The 19,046-nt window shown below is 36.4% G+C and overlaps 1 protein-coding gene across 1 annotated transcript in view; it reads left to right on the top strand.

The window, feature by feature from the left end:
• Positions 1-19,046, top strand: part of STRN (striatin) — a 69,248-nt gene that overhangs the window by 35,605 nt on the left and 14,597 nt on the right. The window contains 9 exon segments of the mRNA XM_066546642.1: positions 1,336-1,471; positions 3,311-3,446; positions 7,140-7,250; positions 9,559-9,645; positions 10,215-10,358; positions 12,515-12,651; positions 17,035-17,210; positions 18,163-18,210; positions 18,885-19,006. Of these exon segments, the coding sequence (XP_066402739.1) occupies positions 1,336-1,471; positions 3,311-3,446; positions 7,140-7,250; positions 9,559-9,645; positions 10,215-10,358; positions 12,515-12,651; positions 17,035-17,210; positions 18,163-18,210; positions 18,885-19,006 (1,097 nt within the window).

The following is a 19,046-nucleotide window of genomic DNA, read 5'->3' as shown; positions in this document are numbered from 1 at the left end:
GAAGCCACTTCTGCTGATTGTTGTCATGTAAGCATAGGACTGCTTGAGCAGAGACTTGGCAAAGAAGGAAGTGTGCTGCTTATCATGCCTTATTACACATCAAAGCTTTTGCCCTTGCATGCTTCCTGCAAAGCGTTATGACAAAACACTGGAGTAAGTGGGTGATGGATGGATGATCAGGTGCTCACACTGCAGGGGGATTGCAAGGCCTTATTGTGTAGGTGTGTTAGCTGATTGAACCTTTTGAAATGCTTAGCAGAAACAAGGCTCTTGCTGGTACTAAGGGTGACTGCATAAGACAATTTAGAGCTACAATTCTGAAAGGAGAGAGGGAGAGACTTCTACTGTTTCAGTGGTTGTGAGAATCAAGATGACGTGCATTTAGTGATGAACTATGAAAAACTGTCTACTGATTAAAGGTAAGAAAACAGTAAAGCTTGCCTTCACTGCTTCAAAGCCATCTCAAGAATGTACCAGTTTTTACTAGAAGGAATTGTAACAATTCAAGATGAATGAATTTTGTTCGCTGTATCTTTCAGGGATTGATGGAGAAGTGCATCTTCTGTATAGAAAACACAGATGCTGTTGATAATTTTAGGACTGCTTTATCTGTACTTTTGTCAGAGTTTTAGTAATTGTTACAGTCCTGTTTTTTGGATTCTTCCTCTTCTGTCATTAATATAACAACCCTTATGCTTCCTGTTCTGAGGCACTGCCTAAATTTCTGCCAGCACAGTCATCATTTTCCCCAATCTTCATCCATTTCCTTATTTGTTTAATGTAAATTCAAATATTATTTAGTCATCATTCATATTTTCCCATTATATTCTTTTATAGTGGCATATTTATCATGTATTAAAAGCTAATGAATGAAAGATCTAGAGTTTGGTGTTTCCCAGCAAGATGAGGAACATCACCTAGCAGTTGCAAAGTTTTCCTGTACCTTGATGTACATGTGGGAGCTCAGCTTGGTAGCTGTGGCTCATGTCCTCGTTGCTGAGGCTTTCAGTAATGGCATAGCAGAATTGATGTTGTTTTGGGCATGTGTCAAATGAATGTTGCTTTAAAATGCTTTTCAAATAAAAAATTGAAGTCTTTGTCCTAGTAATGGCAGCTATACTAAGAATAATTGTTGGTTCTAATAATACACTTTATGTCTATTGTTTAGTTCTTTAGCCACAAGAATTTTAGCTGTTAACAGTTCATTTTTACTAGTAGGCTTATTTTAGTCTTATATGTTGGACATAATAATACAGAACAGCTTAGTAATTGCAAAAGAAACTTCATTGTGATTTCTTTTCTCTCATGATGGTGATTGTTGTTGTTGTTGTTTAGGAAACCTGAATTGACTGACTCTGCCTCTCTGCTAGAGACCTTCAAATTTCTTGAAAATGCAGCTGCAGACTTTAGTGATGAGGAAGATGAAGAAGATATTGAAGGAAGAGAGAAAACAATCATTGATACTGCAACAGTGAGTGGAAAAAATAATTGAAAAAGTTACGAAGAACAGAAAAAGTGAGATTAATGAGGTGCCTATAAGCAAAGTATATGACTGTGTATGTACACATGCAAATTGTTAATGCATCTTTATGATGTCCCAAACAAGCATGTGTGCGTAAGAGGAATTATATATGCATTTCTAAGTTTTTGCATACAAGTTATGCTTTGCCATCTTTATTGCTGTGAGTTAGATTAAATTTTTCTAAAATTATCTCTTTACTATTCCATATTGACTTGTATTTTTGATAGATACTGGAACACAATTTTTAATGTATCAATGTCCTTTTTTACAGTTCTCAGCTTAGTTTGAAGGTATTGTTCAAAACATTGCATGTCAATAATGATTCTTGAATATTTATTAAAAAATTAATGATACTTGAAATTACTTGTAAAAATTGTCTTAGATTACAAAACTAAAATTCACTTGTATTTATAGCTTGTGGAAGGAAGAGGTGTAACTGGAAGAACTCTAATGTAGTTAAGAAATTTTTTTGTTTCTTCAGTCAAATGCCTTAACCTCACTCATGACCTATACTTTGCTATATGATTTATTCATATGATCACATAGATACATGCAATCAGTACTCTTCTTTAAAATTATCATTTATTCAGTGAATTGTTTCCTAAAAATTAAAGCAGATAAGAGATGATGGATGTGATTGTCTTTATGGTCAGTTTTAAGAATTAACACTAAAAAAACCATTAGTTTTATGGAATTTTTAAAGGGGATCTTTTCAGATCTTTCCTGTCATTCATGGACTGTGAACTAAAGTCTGAGACTCTTCTGTTAAGTCTTGTGTAAGACAATATGTTCACTATGCCTGCTGAAGAAATGAAGCTTGAAGTTTAGAATTGCTTCAGGTTTAGAAATTGGCTCTCTGTATTTAGAGGAGATACAATCAGTCATCCTCATGAGCTGTGGGATGTTGGACTATGTATTGGCGTCTTTACAGACTGACCCTTAGCAAGGGTCCAAGTCAAAACATTTTGATTAAGGTAAATTTTCTATTTTCGTAGAAGTAAAAATTGTGGTATGGTTTTCATGAGACATGGCATCAGCTTACCAGTTAGTCAAATAACTGCAAAGACTGTAGTTCATTTTGATTATTAATGAAAAAGTAAATTTGTGGAAAACTTAAAATTAAATTCTTCATTAAATTGTATATTTTTTTCTTTTACCAGAATTTGCTTTTGAAACTGAGAGGGAAATTCAGTTTAAACCTGAAAAGCAACATGTTTAAGTAGCAATACCGTCTGAGAAAGCATTCAGGATGGAATGACTTACAAAGTCTAAGAAAATCAGCTCTTGTCAGTTGTGGGATTTGGGGTTGGTTTATTTGTTTCCTGGAGTTGAACCTTGGTCCGCATAGAGAATGATTTCAGAATTGAAAGTTAGCTATTTTCAGAGAAGCAAAGTGCGTTTGGTTTTACTGAAGTCTTTTCTGTGGCATTCTTGAGTTTTTGTTTGTGTGTTTTATGTGTTTTTCAGAAATGTTTTAAGAGAGAGTTTGTACATTTATAGTATTAAAGAAAAAGACAGTAGTGGTGTAGATTAGTGTAGGTTATTATCCACGTGATTGATTATTGATGGTCACAGGAAGAAAGAGTTACACACAAGTTTCATTTTCACTTAGAAAGTGAAACAAAGTCTGTGTACTATTCCAGATTTACTTATTAATGTGTACTTTTCTGCTTCCTCTTCAACTTCCTGTTTGGATTTTGCATAGAGGACAAGACAGTACTGCTTGGATTAAAAATATGTTTGCAATTTAATTCAGCATTTTTTTCCCTCTACTTTCTGACCCTTCAGATTGTAAGGAAAAGAGTGCTATCTGACAGCAGTGAAGACAGAGATACAGAAGAAGCTTTGAAAGAGTTTGACTTTTTGGTTACCTCAGATGATGGTGATGCAGAATCGAGAAGTTCAGGAGATGGGACAGACTGGGGTAAGGAAATTTGATGGATCATACCAGGAGAAAAAAAAAAGTATGCTAAGAACATATTGTGACTGATCAGTTCATTGAATGAGATCTCTGTTAGGATCACAGCATCTTTTGATTATTTCTACTATTTCTATTTTTATTTTATTATCGATAAATAATTGGTAGACTGAAGTCCTCTTGATATAATCTCATTTTTTCGGTAAACTGCTTCAATGTAAAGAATCTTCAAGGTTTCTGCCTCGCGTCATTTTTCCTTTTCATTAATTCTAAGGCAGATAGAATTTAAATTTTATGAGTGGCATTTCAATGTATTTTTCCAGTGACCCATGCACATGAAGGGCTCTGATAAAGCTGTATTTTACAATTATGATATGAAAGTTATTTTGTCATCTTTGCTTTTTCTCTTGGATGCAGAGAGTAATGTGAGTCATAAAATCCAAATTAGTTGTACTCTTCTTGTGGATTAGTAATTTAGTTAATATGAACTGTTCAGCTGCTCAAACTTTCTTTTATAATTTAGCAGAATAATATATCTTTAGGGCCACTAGTCATAGAGAGACATTTCACAAGCTGCTCTCTGTCCTTTGAGGTTCATGCCCTGCAACCTGGATTGCCACCATCTCCACTTTACCTTGACATAATTATTCTGCCTAAACCCTTGGTATAGAGAAGGGGAGAAAGAAGAGAACTGGTTAAATATCTTGATGGGAAGTTGATTCCTACTTAAGCTGCTCTGGAAAGTCTTAAGGATAGGTGAACATGGAGCTATTGAAGATGATGGGAAACAATTGAGCTTTACAATGGAGCTGCAGCTGTGACAGACCAATAAGCCATGGTAGCTGTGGCTCTCACATGGGCATCTCCAAGAAGCTGTATTTCACTGAAGCCATGTCCATCTCCTGGTTGGACTCCAAGTTATTGTTCAGTGTGGTGTAGTCTCTGCTTAAGAGGATGTTGTAATATTAGATACAGCAGTCATATCTGCTGATCATTATATATCAGCATTCACCCAACAAATCTAGAAATACTGCTCTTAAAAAAAAAATTGGATACTGCTCTTTAATAGTAAAATTTTATCCATTTATGCAGGGTCAGTGCAGCTATTGCTTGTGTCACCAAAATTCAGTATGCCAACTGGAGCTTTTTGTTCTCAAATTCACACTTCTGGTTTATTTTTGCTTTCATTGATGACAGCTGAGTACAAGTGAGCAGAAGTCTAACATTTAAAATAAATTGTTATTAAAAGTAGTTCTTTCATTTCCAGAAATGCAAAAAGGTTTGTTTGTGTTGGAGGTGTTCATGTTTTTCAATTACTTCTTTCACAGCCTGTGTCTTTTATGGTAACTATGTAAGACTTAGCTTCTTCAAAGAACTGCTGTTGTAAATCACTTAGGTCAGCTTAAGTGAAACTGTTAAATGTAGTACAGTAGAGTGATGTTGTAGTGAGGGACAGCAGCAACAGAGGAAATTCTTTCTTCATTTTGGATTCCAAGTATTATTGTTCAGTTACAGTAAACGGTTGACCCCATTTGGCTTGAAAGGTCCTCAAATGTTTTTGGTAATTTTTAAGCTATTAAGCACTTGAATAGCCATAGTTCAGGATCTGCTTCTGAAGTTGAATAGTATCTGTGGGACATGTGGGAAGCATACTGGGACAGTCTGCAGAAAATTAATATATTGGGTGTTTTCCTGGAAACAACCTAATAAAAATCTATTTAGACTTTTTTTTTTTTCTTGAGGAGGCAAAAAAAGTCTTGTCTAGCCAAGGAGGAAAAGCATGATTAAAACTTATGACCTAATTCCAGAAAGACTAGATACTTGTTTCTCTGAACTACGATTTTCTCATATATTTTTGAATTCATTATGCAGTTCTTGCTCATTAGTGGTAATTGAGGTATATGCATTAAGAGGACATTACTTAGCCCATATACAATCCATTTTAGAGTCTCTCTTCAGCTTACTAAGGCTTATTTTCATAGCTTTTCTAAAAGACTTAAACTGATAAACTTTGTCTTAAGTTAATCTGGCACTCCATGAGTATAGGATCACGACTGAAGGGTTCAAAGGAGTGAGAGAGCACCTTAAAAAGTATCTTTTCCCTCTGTGATGCAAGTCTGAGCAGAGTCAGTCTCTGTTTTCTCAGAATCTGTATATCAGGTAGTTAGAAGCCACACTAAGATGCCTTTTTTTGGCATCACTGAACTCTCACAGTAGTCTCAGCCCCTCCTTGAAGCCCATCTGCTCCAGCTGCCTGAACAGTCTTAGTGGCTCGCTTAGACTTGCTACACTATGCTAATAATAGGTATTTAGCACTCTACCTAAAAGGTTTCTCAGCATTAAAAATATTGTCTTGGATACAGTTCTCCAAATTGTGGTCTATGAGTGCCCAACACAGGGGAACAGTCACTTCCTTCACCCTCTTGGTTACATTCTTGTTAATACAGCCCCAGGATATTGTTGGTTGCTTTTGCTGCAGGAATATGTTGCTGAATCCTGTTGAATTTGATGTTGATAGAGGATCCCCAGGTCTTTTTTAGCAGTATTCATTTTTGACAAGTCAGTCACATTAATAACCTGTGTGTGGTTTTTATCTTCTGGCCAGTCATAGTGACTCCTTCAGACTGTGATTGATAGTGTTGTGCTTCCTCTACAGACATTTAAGTTCTGCAGCTTAGTCTGAGAATAAGTTTATTATTGTTTGTATTTTGAAAGATCTAGAATAGCTTATCAATGTAGAAAGCAAACTTGGTCTGAAAGGAATTAATCTTTAAATAATAAAGTTAAGATTTTAATGAGCAAAACAAAGCAAAAAGATAATGCATTTCAAGCTGTAATGGTCAAGAAAATATATACAAGGAAGAGCTGTAATACCTCCCCTCCTCTTGCGAATTATTTCTCTAAGCTGCTTCAGGACAGCCTCCATATGTGGAAAAATTGCTTGGGGGATTTGAACTCACGTAACATGTTTTGCTCAAAATCTCTGAATACTCTAGAATTGGAAGGATTCTTCTATTCTGTATCATGTGACAGAGGAAACAATTTGAGGGAGATGTTTAGGAAAAAAAACAAATCCAAACGAAAATATGGGGATGTTTTTGCATTAGGTACCCTGAAATGTTTTTGACTTTTTTTCCAAAGATTACTACCTCAGGCCTTCACCTTTTTGTAAAGTTTCATGGCTTTAGTGGTCTAAGGGTTTATTTAAACCATGATGACATGAATATTGTGTTCCAAAATTATTTAAATGTGCTACTGCTTTGTGTAAATGACAATATAGCACAAAAACAATAAAATGAGAATTTCAAATGCAGTACACAACATCTGAGTTGTAAAGTTATGTAGACGAGTAACATAGCTGTTTCTTCTAGATGTAATAATCCTTTCCCCGGAGGAAAGAAAAAGATGAAAAATGTGTCCTGATTTATTATAAAGTAAATGTTGCTTACATTTATGGACAGCTATGTGCTTGGTTATGGGAATTAAACATGTGAAATTTCATCTCAATTTTTAATAAGAACATTCTGAGCAAACAGAAGTGGAATGTGAGTAGCAGTTTTGCAGCTTTCACAGGCTTGGTGCTATTTCTGTCTGTTTAAAATGAAAGACAAACGTTGACAGCAGCTGTTGCCTCCTTCAGTGGAGATCACTCGGTGACATTATTGAAAAAGGATGTTTCATTTGTTTCACTTTGTTTAGAAAAGGAAGACCAGTGTCTCATGCCTGAAGCCTGGAATGTCGACCAGGGAGTTATAACCAAACTCAAGGAACAATACAAAAAGGAGCGCAAGGGGAAAAAGGGGGTGAAGAGTAAGTGGAAAACATTGCACCTTAAAATCATAAATCTCACATCTTTCACACCCTTAATTCTATCTCTCTTTCAATGTTTTCCTAAAATTACTTACTCTTTTACTTTGCTGCTCCTGACTGCTTTCCTGTTCACCAGTTCTCAGGGGTTGAAATTAATGACAGACGATCAAGTTACCTACAATAAATAGTTGGATTAGATATAACTTCTTCCAACCAAGTGTTGGATTAGTTAAAAATTCTTGCTTTGAGCATGTTTTGTACTTTTGTTATTCAGATATTTAAATTGTAAAAGGCATTGTTTTAATACTTCACGCTTTAATACAGAAGACTTCAGAATCCTTTCTTAGCTGGAAACATGCCAGTTTCACAGGATGAGTTAAAGTCTGGTATATAAATAAACAAAGAAAGAGACCAAACTGGAAACTCTCTTGAGTATCCTATTAGATGACAGTGGGAGAAAACAGGTTAATTTCTACCCCTGTTTATACTTGACATTCACAACATGAAAGTCATGCTGTCATCATAATTTGTTATGCAGGGCTCGAAATAGGAAGCAACTATGACCATCAGTTTATTTGTAATTCACAGGATTTATTTATTGACTTTCATACCTCTGGGACTAGCATTCAAAAAAGTTGGGTATTTTTATTAAAAAAAAACCACCTGTGAACAGTATCTGAAATACAGTTTCTAGCCCTGTATTTTTTTGTTACATTTCTTGAAAAACAGATATGTTTTGTAAAATCAATTGGTTTTGATAGGTAAGCCATTAATTTTTTTGAACTCAGATGGAGAGTTTAGAATGAAACACTGTATTCATGGCTGTGTTTCAAAGACCTAGCCATATTGAGAATTCATGTGTGAAAGATGTATATTAATAATATTGCATGTAGCCTGGTAAGAAATTTCAGGGATGTTTCTCCCTTTGTGGCAAGATGCTTATGAATACCAAGGAAATTCTCACTTCCAAAGAGATATGCACAATGATGTAAATATGTCAGAGCCTCGCATTGAGGCTGACTTGTTTTATTACTTTTTGCATTGATATTCTCATTAGCTGCTGCTCAGCAGTTGGTTATTTGGCTGAAATTATGTTATGAAATAGAAAAACTAAACATCTCCTTTTTTTTTCCAAATTAAGAAAAAAAAGTAAATAATTACCATGCTTTAAATTTCTTAAGTGATATTTTTGTCATCTTTGGAAAAATTTAATTTACTGGAAGTTAATTGCAAGTCTGACAAGAATCTGAGCTGACTAACCAAAGTGTTCATGTTTAACAAAATTGATTCTAAATTTCTTTATGGTTAAAGATAGACGGGACATGCCAGTATATGATTACAACGAAAGTGATTTTTGTAACTTGTCTGTTATTTTTAAAATACACAGACATGTTATGTAGTTCAGGGTAAATAGCTGTGGGGTTAGTCTAGCAGAAATTATTTAATCCAAGTGTTGAAATTCTGTACTTGAACAGCTGTTGTCTTTTTATTTTTGATGATAAAACTTAATTGTTAATATAGATGCAGACATTATTGGAATATGTTTTATATCATTATGATAAAAAATCACGATGGAATGGCAGCACTCAGACATCCAGTGCTCCTTCATGAGGATAATTGCTGCTCAGTACCTTTTGGATTGATTTGATTGGTTTGATCTTGGGAGACAAAGTGGTTTACTGCAGCAGTGAAATTAAGCATCTTTCCATGGACAAACCATCACTGGAGGGCCATCAATGCAGAAAAGTCAGGAAGAATCGGAGCCTGTTTTCAGTTATTCATAATATTGTGCATAGTGAAGAAGAATGTGAGGGAGGCTGTCTGGAGAAAAAAGAAGGAACTAAATAACATTAAATTTTACAAAGTTTGTTTCTATGACTTTATTTTCATCATATATGGTGCTTTGCCACTGAACTTCTACTAAGTAAAATACTGGTTTTATAAAGCAGATATTATAGTAAAACAATCTTGCAAAATCCTTCTTAGTGTTTTTCTGGATTGAGTAATATTTTGGTGACAGACAAGTTAAATACATTTTAGTGTATTATCAGTCATTATGATTAGGGTGGACAAAGTAGCATTTGCAACTGCATTAGTAAACTCATGATTTTGCAAGGCTGTAGTAAACATTCCTGTGAAGTAATAAGAGAATAGAATCATAGAATGGTTTTATGAGAAAATACATATATTAGAGTACACTACTGTGTTAAAGCTGCTTGAAAATAGCTGTATTATTTACTGGTCTAGGAAAAAAACATAATGGACTATGGGTAAGACATTTTCCCATTCTTAATTAAACTTACAACAGGAAAAACTACCGAAGATATGTTTCAGCCTCAATCCTATATAAAACAGTCAAAACAGGGATGTGGGAAAATGATGGAGCAAAGCACAGGTAAGTGTCAAGAAGGGCATGGGTCTTCACCATATGTAGCTTCAGGAAGTAGGCCAGTGAATCCAGTTGCATTTTTATTTTAATATAACTTTTTGGATTATATAGTTCACGATACTACACTACTGCACAAATAAATTTAAATTAAAATGTTGTTGTAACAATATGCTGCACAAAGTACCTGATGCACAAATCCTAAAATATTCATGGATGTCAGCTATTGTTTTAGCAAAGTAAATATTCGAATTATCTAAAGTATGACTCAGTTGGCGGCATTCTTCAGCATCCCGTACAAGTAGCACTATGAGTACAAGTAGCACTATGAGTCCATTCATATGGGGAAAATTGTGCGTTCACAATTCTCAGCTGCTTCTATCACTTTCTTCTTGAAATTCATTTCATGCTGGATGATTAGTTACTGCTGAAATAAGTGCTCATTAGTTTTTCTGTGGTAATGTCATAATGCAAGGTAGGATCCATTGTTGCATGTCCTGCTGTAGCATATCTGATAAAAGGAGTGTCATCGTGAACTATGCCTAAACCCTTTAATTTTTTGTTTTTTTTCTGGTTAGGGCCCAACAGGTCAAAGCTGCAAGATATGCTTGCAAACTTGAGAGATGTTGATGATCTCCCTTCATTACAGCCATCTGTTGCACCTTCTTCTAGGCCCAGTAGTTCAAGGCTCATTGAACATGAGATAAACAGGACGGATGAAGGTAAATATTAAAAAAGTACATTCCCCTTCATAGAGGGTGGATGTTTGTAGTTACTTAAGAATTATTCTCTCTGACTTTCCAAGCACTTTACAAATTCTGATTCAGTATTGCAAGTTTTAGGTATAATAGATTACATTCTTATTCCTCCATTACGGTCACTATAAGTAAGGTCAAGACACCTACCTAAGTTCAGGTCTTGGCTGAATATCTTTGAGCACAATGAAAAAAATAATTTGGCACTTAGTGGCTTTGTAATATGACCATCCTAAATCACTTGCTTTTGTTTGTGCTCAAGCCTTGCAGACAAGTGTGGGCCAGAAACTCTGAGGACATAAGAGCATCATTTTTTTCCCCATTGACATAATTTTAAATGTATATATGTATAGATACACACACACAAGCGTGCCCTTTTTTCCAAGGTGCAAAGATAGAGGCTGTGCAGGTAAACACAGATGCCTTACTATAGCTTTCAAAAGCACGTGTAGTGAAGCATGATTGTGTAGTGAATCATACAGAACAACTTGCAGCTTGCCAGTGTATTGATTTCCATAATGTGTTCCAAAAATTAGGAGAAATTCTCACAGGGGCTAGTCCAAGTGAGAATTTCTCAAGCTAGTCCAAGCTTGTCCATGGCTCTAGTATGGAGAGCCATGCATGCATCTTTGTAATGAAGCACTACTATTAAGTCTGAAAAATGCTGAGTCATTCATTTGATTCAATATTTGAATTGCTATAATATAGAGCATAATAACACATAGGATATGAAGCTATATTAATTTGTCAAACATGGCAGCCTTCCAGTACCTAAAGGGAGCCTGCAAGAGAGCTGGAGAGGGACTTCTTATGTTGGCATGTAGTGACAGCACAAGGGAGAATGGTTTCAGACTGAAAAGAGGGCAGGTGTAGATTGGTTACGAGGAAGAAATTCTTTACTGTGAGGGTAGTGAGACACCGAACAGGTTGTCCAGAGAAGCTGTGGATGCCCTGTCCCTGGAAGTGTTCCATGCCAAGTTGGATGGTGCTTTGAACAACCCCATCAAGTGGAAGGTGTCCCTGCCCATGGCAGGGGGCTGGAACATGGTGATCTGTAAGGTCCTTTCCAACCCAAACCATTCTATGATTCTGTGATATCATGTGCTCTATTAAAATGGTAAATATGTGTTTTGAAAAAAGTGCAAAACATGAGTTCCACTTAGCAGTCTTTCAGTGAGAATGAAAAAGTAGGTCGGCCAAGTTATAATTAAGATGCATAAAAAGCCCTGGTGTGTGGAATAGCTACCAAAGATCTCAGTAGTTCTGCTTCCTTCATGCTCAGTGATTTTCTTCATGAAAGAAGGGGGTAACTTAGCAACGCTTTGTGAAGTGGAAGAATTTTTTGTTGAATGTTCCCTTTCCAACTTTTCTCACATGTACTGAGAGCTGTATTAGCAGAGCTCTATTTTCATGTCCTTTCAGTAATGTGTTTTTTAATTCAGAGACTCACATGGATTCTCACAAAAAAAGGACAGCTGATGTTAGCTGTGTATTTATAAAGCTGAGACGCCATATTTTGGGCACACATTTTTTTATTCTAGGAAGTTTTCAAATTTGATGTCTTGTATGTATTGTGTGTTAAGTGAAATATTGCATTGTGAGTTCAAAAGACAGGAAAAGAAAACTGTAGTGTAAACTTTGGGGTGGAGGAGGTAAAAGATGTTTGTGATGAAAAGGTAATAACTAAGAGACCTATTCGAAGAGCAGTGCTTGAAGGGCTTTGATTTAGGCTGCTCCCACCAGCTGTTTTTGTCTACATTTTTGTTGCTTCTTCAATATCTATTTGCTATATTTTGTAGTTGAGTTGGGGAAGGTGATTTCTGTGTTTCTTGTGCACTTTATATGGATTAATGGTAGCACGCCCTTCCTGCCCGTGGCTGGCTCCGTTTACTGTCTGGAGTCGCACACATCTCAGGTGTAGGTGTGTTCAGAGGGTGCTGCTTATTGGTAAGTACAGTGATTATCTTTGGAATAGCTGTTTTTCTGTGAATCTCTGTGGTTCTTTTTGCCCTCGGCTACTTGACAGATATGTAGCATTCTAAAAGTGGAAAATGTGCTTTTATTGTACACCGTAGTATAAATCTGTGTTTCAGGATTTTTTTGTTTGCTTTGTTTTCTTGCAGTGGAAGCTTTAACATTCCCTCCATCCTCAGGGAAATCTTTCATTATGGGAACAGATGAAGCCCTTGAAAATGAACTGGGTCTTGGAGAACTGGCAGGCCTTACAGTAGCAAATGAGGCAGATTCACTGACTTATGATGTAAGTGGTTATTAATGGTAACTCAATGTTCTTCTGTCTTGTTGAAGGCAGATGCAAGTTACTTGTGTATAGACTCAGCAGAAAACATTCTCCAGTTAAAATTACGCTGCTAGAGGATGTCACAAAGTTTTACTTGGCAAAGGAGTCCTTCCCATACACAGCAGCATTCAAGCTCTCTACAAGCCCCTCTCCTCTCATTTGCCTGCCATGTTATGCAAGTAGTTGAAAGTAAATTAGTGATAGTGGTACATCTGGGCACATGTAACTCCAGTGACTGAGCAAAATTAGGAGTATCATGGCCAGCAGATTGAGAGACATTTATGTCCCTTTTACATGGGCTGTATGCAGTTTTGGGCCACTCCACTTAAAAAGGGTTGTAGAGAAATTGAGGAGTATCCGGTAGCTTCTGACTGATGAGTAGATGTTAAGGGAGCTGGTCTTGCTCAGCTGTTAGGAGGCTGAGGAGTGCTTGAATAGCAGCCTGCAGGTATAGGGTGCTTGTAAGGATGACAGAGCCAAGCTTCTCCATAGTGCCAGGTGTTAAGGCAGGAGAAAACAGCAAATGATGGCTTGGGAGGTTCAGGTACGACACTGGGGGAGAAAGTTACGTAGTAGGTGATACTGAAACAGAGAAACAATGGAATCCCTCTCCTGGGAGATATTTAAAACTTGGCTGGGGCAGAGCTGTGGTTTACATTACCTCTGGTGTGAGCAATAGTTTCATTTCAAACGGGAAACTGGACCAGAACTCTTAGGAGGGTTTTGTGGACAGCACTTCTGTGGCCTTATTTTTCTTGCTCTGTTTATGAAAAAAATCTTTCTTAAAATTACATCTTTTCAGTTGTATGCAATTTTTTTTCTGTATTTCTGATTTCTTGGGAAAAGACACTTCAGGTATTAATTTATTCATCTGCTCTTGTGTGATCTGTCAGCTTCAGTTTAATCTTGCTGTTGCATTGCCCAGCTGTGTCAAGGTTGAGGGATTTCAGAGATAATTTTTAATTCTCGGATGGGGATGAATCCTACCCTTCAGTAAATCTGATTCTTAAATAATCATTATCTGGGATTTTACCATGACAAATTAAATCTGAGACTTTGGACATAAGATGCAGGTCCTTACTTTGAGGTTCTGTAAAGCAATGAAATACATAGTTAATAAAATCTTAGACTCATTTGAGAGTGCCACTGCAGAGATGTGCCCTACCACTATAGCAAGTTTCTGAACATGTGATATGTTATGAATCATCAATATTGCAATGAATGCAGAGCATTTCTGCTAATATTCAGTATTTCAGTATTATCTCCCAATTTGTCTCAGTTCCTAATGTTTTTAAGAACGAATTGTCCCTAACTATGTCTTCAGAAAGGGGTACAGTAATGTACAAATAAATTGCTGTTACAGGTACTCCTAAAAATCCAAGGCTGGATTTTAAATTCAGAGAACATGACAAAGCTAACCCATCTGTACAAGATGCTTTCATTGCTTGACTTCATTGTGCAAGTGTCCATATAAATGTTGTGTTTGTTCATGTCTCTGTATCCTGAACTAACAGCTTTCATTTATGGAGTAGCACTTCTTTATCCACTCCAGTCCTTTCCTGCATGGTAGAGAATACCAACTTCTATTTGTTCATTTGTCCAATGCCTGTATGAAGTCCTGTGATCAGGAATTCATACTCATGGTTACCTCGACTCTTACCTTTTTCTAGTGCTGACAACTAAAAAAAAAAAAATTATAAAACTATTTGCTCTGGTTACTGTGCACTTTATTGAAGCAAAATGAAAGGCTGGTGTTCCTATTTCAAGTTTATTGTAAGTTTAGCTTACAGATAATGTAATCTGGCTGCCAAATGTGAATCAGGTATGATTAGTGAAAGCTTAGTATTTGTTTTTAAGTGTCAGTTTTGAATCATATGGAGAATTAAGTAGAAAGATCATGTGAATCAGTCTTTAAATACATTTGCTTTCAAGAATGGCAGACACTTTTCCCATTTTTGGTTCCTTTCATCTCACTGACATTTTTGCTGGATTATTTTCTTCTAAAAAATGGCAGCATTAGCCTGCCTCATTTCATGGTTTCAGTTTTTTACATAGTGCTTTGACTGTAAATTGAAGAATGGTTTTCACTTGGTCATGAAGATTATTAATTTATTACTTACAAGACTTTTTTTTTCTTTTGTATATTGGTTTTTAGAGTATCTAACAAGATTAAATTTTCCAGATTGCTAGCCAATACACTTAAGTTTGCCTTTCCTTTTTCCTTCCTTTACACATTCTTGACAAATGTTCACTTTGGTTGGCTCTGGTTTTTTTTTCTCTAGTCTTCTGGATAGATTAATCATCTTCATAAAATTATAATAGATTTTAGATAAGAGTGACTGAACTACAAAATCATTGCATTTAATGTTAAGTACTGATTTGGAGGTTTTAGACTTTGCAGTAGGCCCTTGTTTGATTTCTTACAACTTTGAACAAGAGAAGTACCTGTCATTGCTCTCTTTAGTTTTCAAATTGTTTTCAATTTGTTTTCAATTTTGTATAGACACAAGTATTATTATAACTGGCAAATCCAGATCAGGTGCTAATTTTGGGGTTGGCATCCCCCCAAACTGCTTTTCAGGCCTTGGGTTACCTCACAGTTGTGCTTTGGTGGGGAGAGACCGAAGGAGGTTGTGTGCTGTGTGAGTAACCAACCTCAGAGCTTGTGAGACTGGTGGGTAGAGTGATGTGGTGCAGCCAGGTGGGTGATGTGTCAGGGCTAGAATCTGTTTCCAGCTCTGCTGCTGGTCTGCTAGCTGGGACTGCCTTCCATTTGCTTTCCAGTTTATGAAGTGCCCTTCTTGGACTCCTTTTGGAAGGACATTTTTGAATGAAAGACAAGCAAATATAGAATTTTATCTTGCCAGGACTGGAATTCACTGTTAGGCCATCTGAGGTGTCTTTGTGGCTTTTGCAGCTGTGGCACAGAACCTGTGCTGCTGGTATGGCAGCTGGAGGGCAGGCAGGTTCCCCCCAGCACCTGATTGGCATTAGGTGCCTATGTTGAAGCAACCAAATTTCTCTCCAGATATCTGTACATCTTGTACCCTTTTTGCTGAGACTTTCTTGGCCAGTCCTCAGAAAACCTGCCAGAGCTGCTAACTGTGCAGTCCTGCCCCATCCTTGTACCAGCTCGAGCATTTGTCTGTTCCCTCACCGAGCCAACTTGGCTCAGTAAACTGGCAAAGAAACTGACTTGTCTCCCTGAGCAAGGCAATATGTCATTACTAAGAAATATGATGAGACTAAACCTGCTTTAGAAATATGATGAGACTAAACCTGTTTCTTGTGGCTCCCTTCTCTTTGTTTAAAATCTATAGAACCTTTTAATTTATGCATATTTTTATTCTTAAATCCAGATGTAACAAAGCTTAAGAAAAAGCACTTCTGTTCTTAAACCTCCTCTTTCGCACCCAGTCCCCAGGATGAAATGTTTCTTGAAGTGGCTCAAAATAGTTCTCTCATCTTTGCAGTTAAAGATACAAATTATTTCGAATTATCTTTAGATTTCAACATGATAAATATCAGTACAATTGTTTGTTTTCTTGGTTTTCCATAACTACCATCAGCAGTGGTTACGGAAAGGTAGATTTAACTCATGACATTGTTGACTGACAGCGAAGTAGTCTGTTCAGCCTTTTGTGTCAGTATTTGTTCAGAGGAGCAATATTGAAGTAACTTATTTTATTAAAAGGCTTTATTTTGGATCATCTACAATGCATTTATTGCCAAATAATTGTGTCTGTATACACGATACCTTATTGCCTGCCAGTTAGATTCTTAGTGTGTAGCCAAGTCCTTTTTGCCTTTTTTTTTTTCTATTCTGGCAAACTTGTCATGCATTATTAGAGATCTTGTGTTGCCTTAGCTGGGTAAGTTAGGTTGTGTTCCTTTCTGTGCTTCTAGAGACTTATCTGTTTCTCTCAGATCTTTTCTTTAGAGGTGTTATGTCAGTAGTACTTTGAATATTCAGGGACTGCACCTTGGTGAGTCAAGCCTAACTTCGTAAGTGAATGAGCCATAGATCAAATTCTAAGTACTTAACTGTATTAATTGAAGTATCAGTGCTTTTAAAGTGTGTAATTTGACAGACATGAGATTATTTCAGATTTGCATAGAATTTATCACTGTGGACGCAACATTACTCGTATGGAATATGTCTACCTTGGTTCTCATTTTGAAGTGTCTGGTTAGTGTTAAGTGGACTGTTGTTTGAGAGCAGGTTATTGTGAAAAGTGGGTGAGGTAATTTGACATCTTCTGAAAATGCCAAACTAAATTTTTGATTTCTTCCTTTTGTTGTGCCTTCCAGCTTAATTACAAGTTTGGCATTTTGTTTTATTAGATAGCCAACAATAAGGATGCATTGAGAAAGACTTGGAACCCCAAGTTTACGTTAAGAAGTCACTTTGATGGAATAAGAGGTCTCGCTTTTCATCCAGTTGAACCAGTCTTAATAACAGCTTCAGAGGACCATACATTAAAAATGTGGAATTTACAAAAAACAGCCCCTGCAAAAAAGTAAGAATTTTTCTTTATTTTCTTCAAAACCACTTTTAATTTATAAAGGAAAACCAAAACCTAGATGCTACTTCACTGAATGGCCCTTCCAGTTAATGGAAAGTGTTCCCTGAATTTAAGACTAGGAAAACAAGCTCTCAGAGAAGGGTGGAGATGCCTAAAGAATGCCAGAAAAAAATCCATGTGTGTTTGTGAATGTGTTCTGTTTGTGAAGATGAAAACCATTCATTTTTTTATATTTTCCTTGTAGATAACATGACAAATTAATTTACTAGTGAAAGTATTTGGATGCGGCCTGTTAGTGTGCTTGCATGTGTATATAAATGTATAGGATGCATTTATATATATATGCATATGTATGTATACACATACATGCATATATACCTGGGACAGCTTGAAACTCTGAGATGTTGCCAGGTTCCTTTGTTATCTCTTGCAAATTGCTGGGAATTTGCAGAAATCAGAGGAAATTCGTAATGGGGCTGATGTGGTTAAGGGAGTACGTCACACTTTTGAGGAGAGCTGGGCATAACACAGTCCTCCCTTGGATTGATAAAATCCAGAGCAGCAAATTTTGAAGCACTTCAGTGTTGATAGAAAAACTTGGAGTGCAAAACTCCTTTGCTCCAGTAAGAACAATTAATGATACATTCCATGTGATGCTAATGTCTCTCCACTCCTGTTCCATTGGTGTACCTAGCTGCTTGTTTGATGGGTCTCTGAAGTACCTTGAAGGTCTTCAAACAAAATCCAAACAACCAATCCTGTCATGTTTTGAAAGACTGCAAATAGTTCCTAGACCCGTGAAAAATCATGGTGGGAGAGGAAGTTGTGGGAGAAACACTGCAAAAGATGAAGCAGGGATTTTAAGAATTTAGTGATTCCGGCAAATTTTTCTGAAGCATTATATAAGATGGTACATGTGTTAACATTTTTTTCATACTTCATTTAGGAGTGCTTCTCTTGATGTAGAGCCAATATATACCTTCCGAGCACATAAGTAAGTATTTCCTGAGAAATACTGTCATATTTTAAGAAAGATAAGATTTTTAAACAGAAACAGAATTTTTTAAAAAAGTAATTTCCACCTTATCAGCTACTGATTTCATGTGATGCTTTTAGTTCCTATGTTGTTTAGAATATCTCCATGTGTTCTGCTTCCTTCTGCATAGTTATTTATGTCTGAAGTCAGATATGTCACAATTTTAAAATGAAAAACCTACAAATGATACTGTTCAAATTTGTTCAGGTGTTCTGTTCATCATTGCAGCTTTTGCCTTTTTGACACATACTTGCATATATGGAATGAAACTGAAGAAGAATGAATGCGGTGAATTTAAATCTACTGAGATGATTTCATGAAAGTGCCTTAAATCTTTTGAAAAGCGAAAAAAATGTGTTTATGTGAAATATGAAATCCTAGAGTTTAAAGTGTGATGTTTTTCACATTTCATGTGCATAATGATTAATTGTCCTGATTGCAGTTGTGTTACCAGATATTGTGGAGGGCATTTTTAGGGGAAATCTTGTAGCATATGATTTCATTATGCTGCATTTTTGTTGCAATCCATGCAGCAAGTGAACTGTATCTAACATGGAAATTCTTAAGATTGACGCTGCATTGCATGTGATGAAAATGTTAACAGTCAGTGTTTCTTTGGGGCTTTCTTCCAGTGGACCAGTGCTCTGTGTGGTGATGAGCAGTAATGGTGAGCAGTGCTACAGTGGGGGAACAGATGGCCTCATCCATGGCTGGAACACAACCAACCCAAACATTGACCCCTATGACTCTTACGGTAGGTTGCTGTTGCACGCAGCAGTGAAATGATAAGTTTA

This window comes from Molothrus aeneus, chromosome 3, assembly GCF_037042795.1.
Source record: "Molothrus aeneus isolate 106 chromosome 3, BPBGC_Maene_1.0, whole genome shotgun sequence".
NCBI classification, from domain to species: Eukaryota; Metazoa; Chordata; class Aves; order Passeriformes; family Icteridae; genus Molothrus; species Molothrus aeneus.
This window is presented reverse-complemented; position numbering and strand designations above follow the sequence as displayed.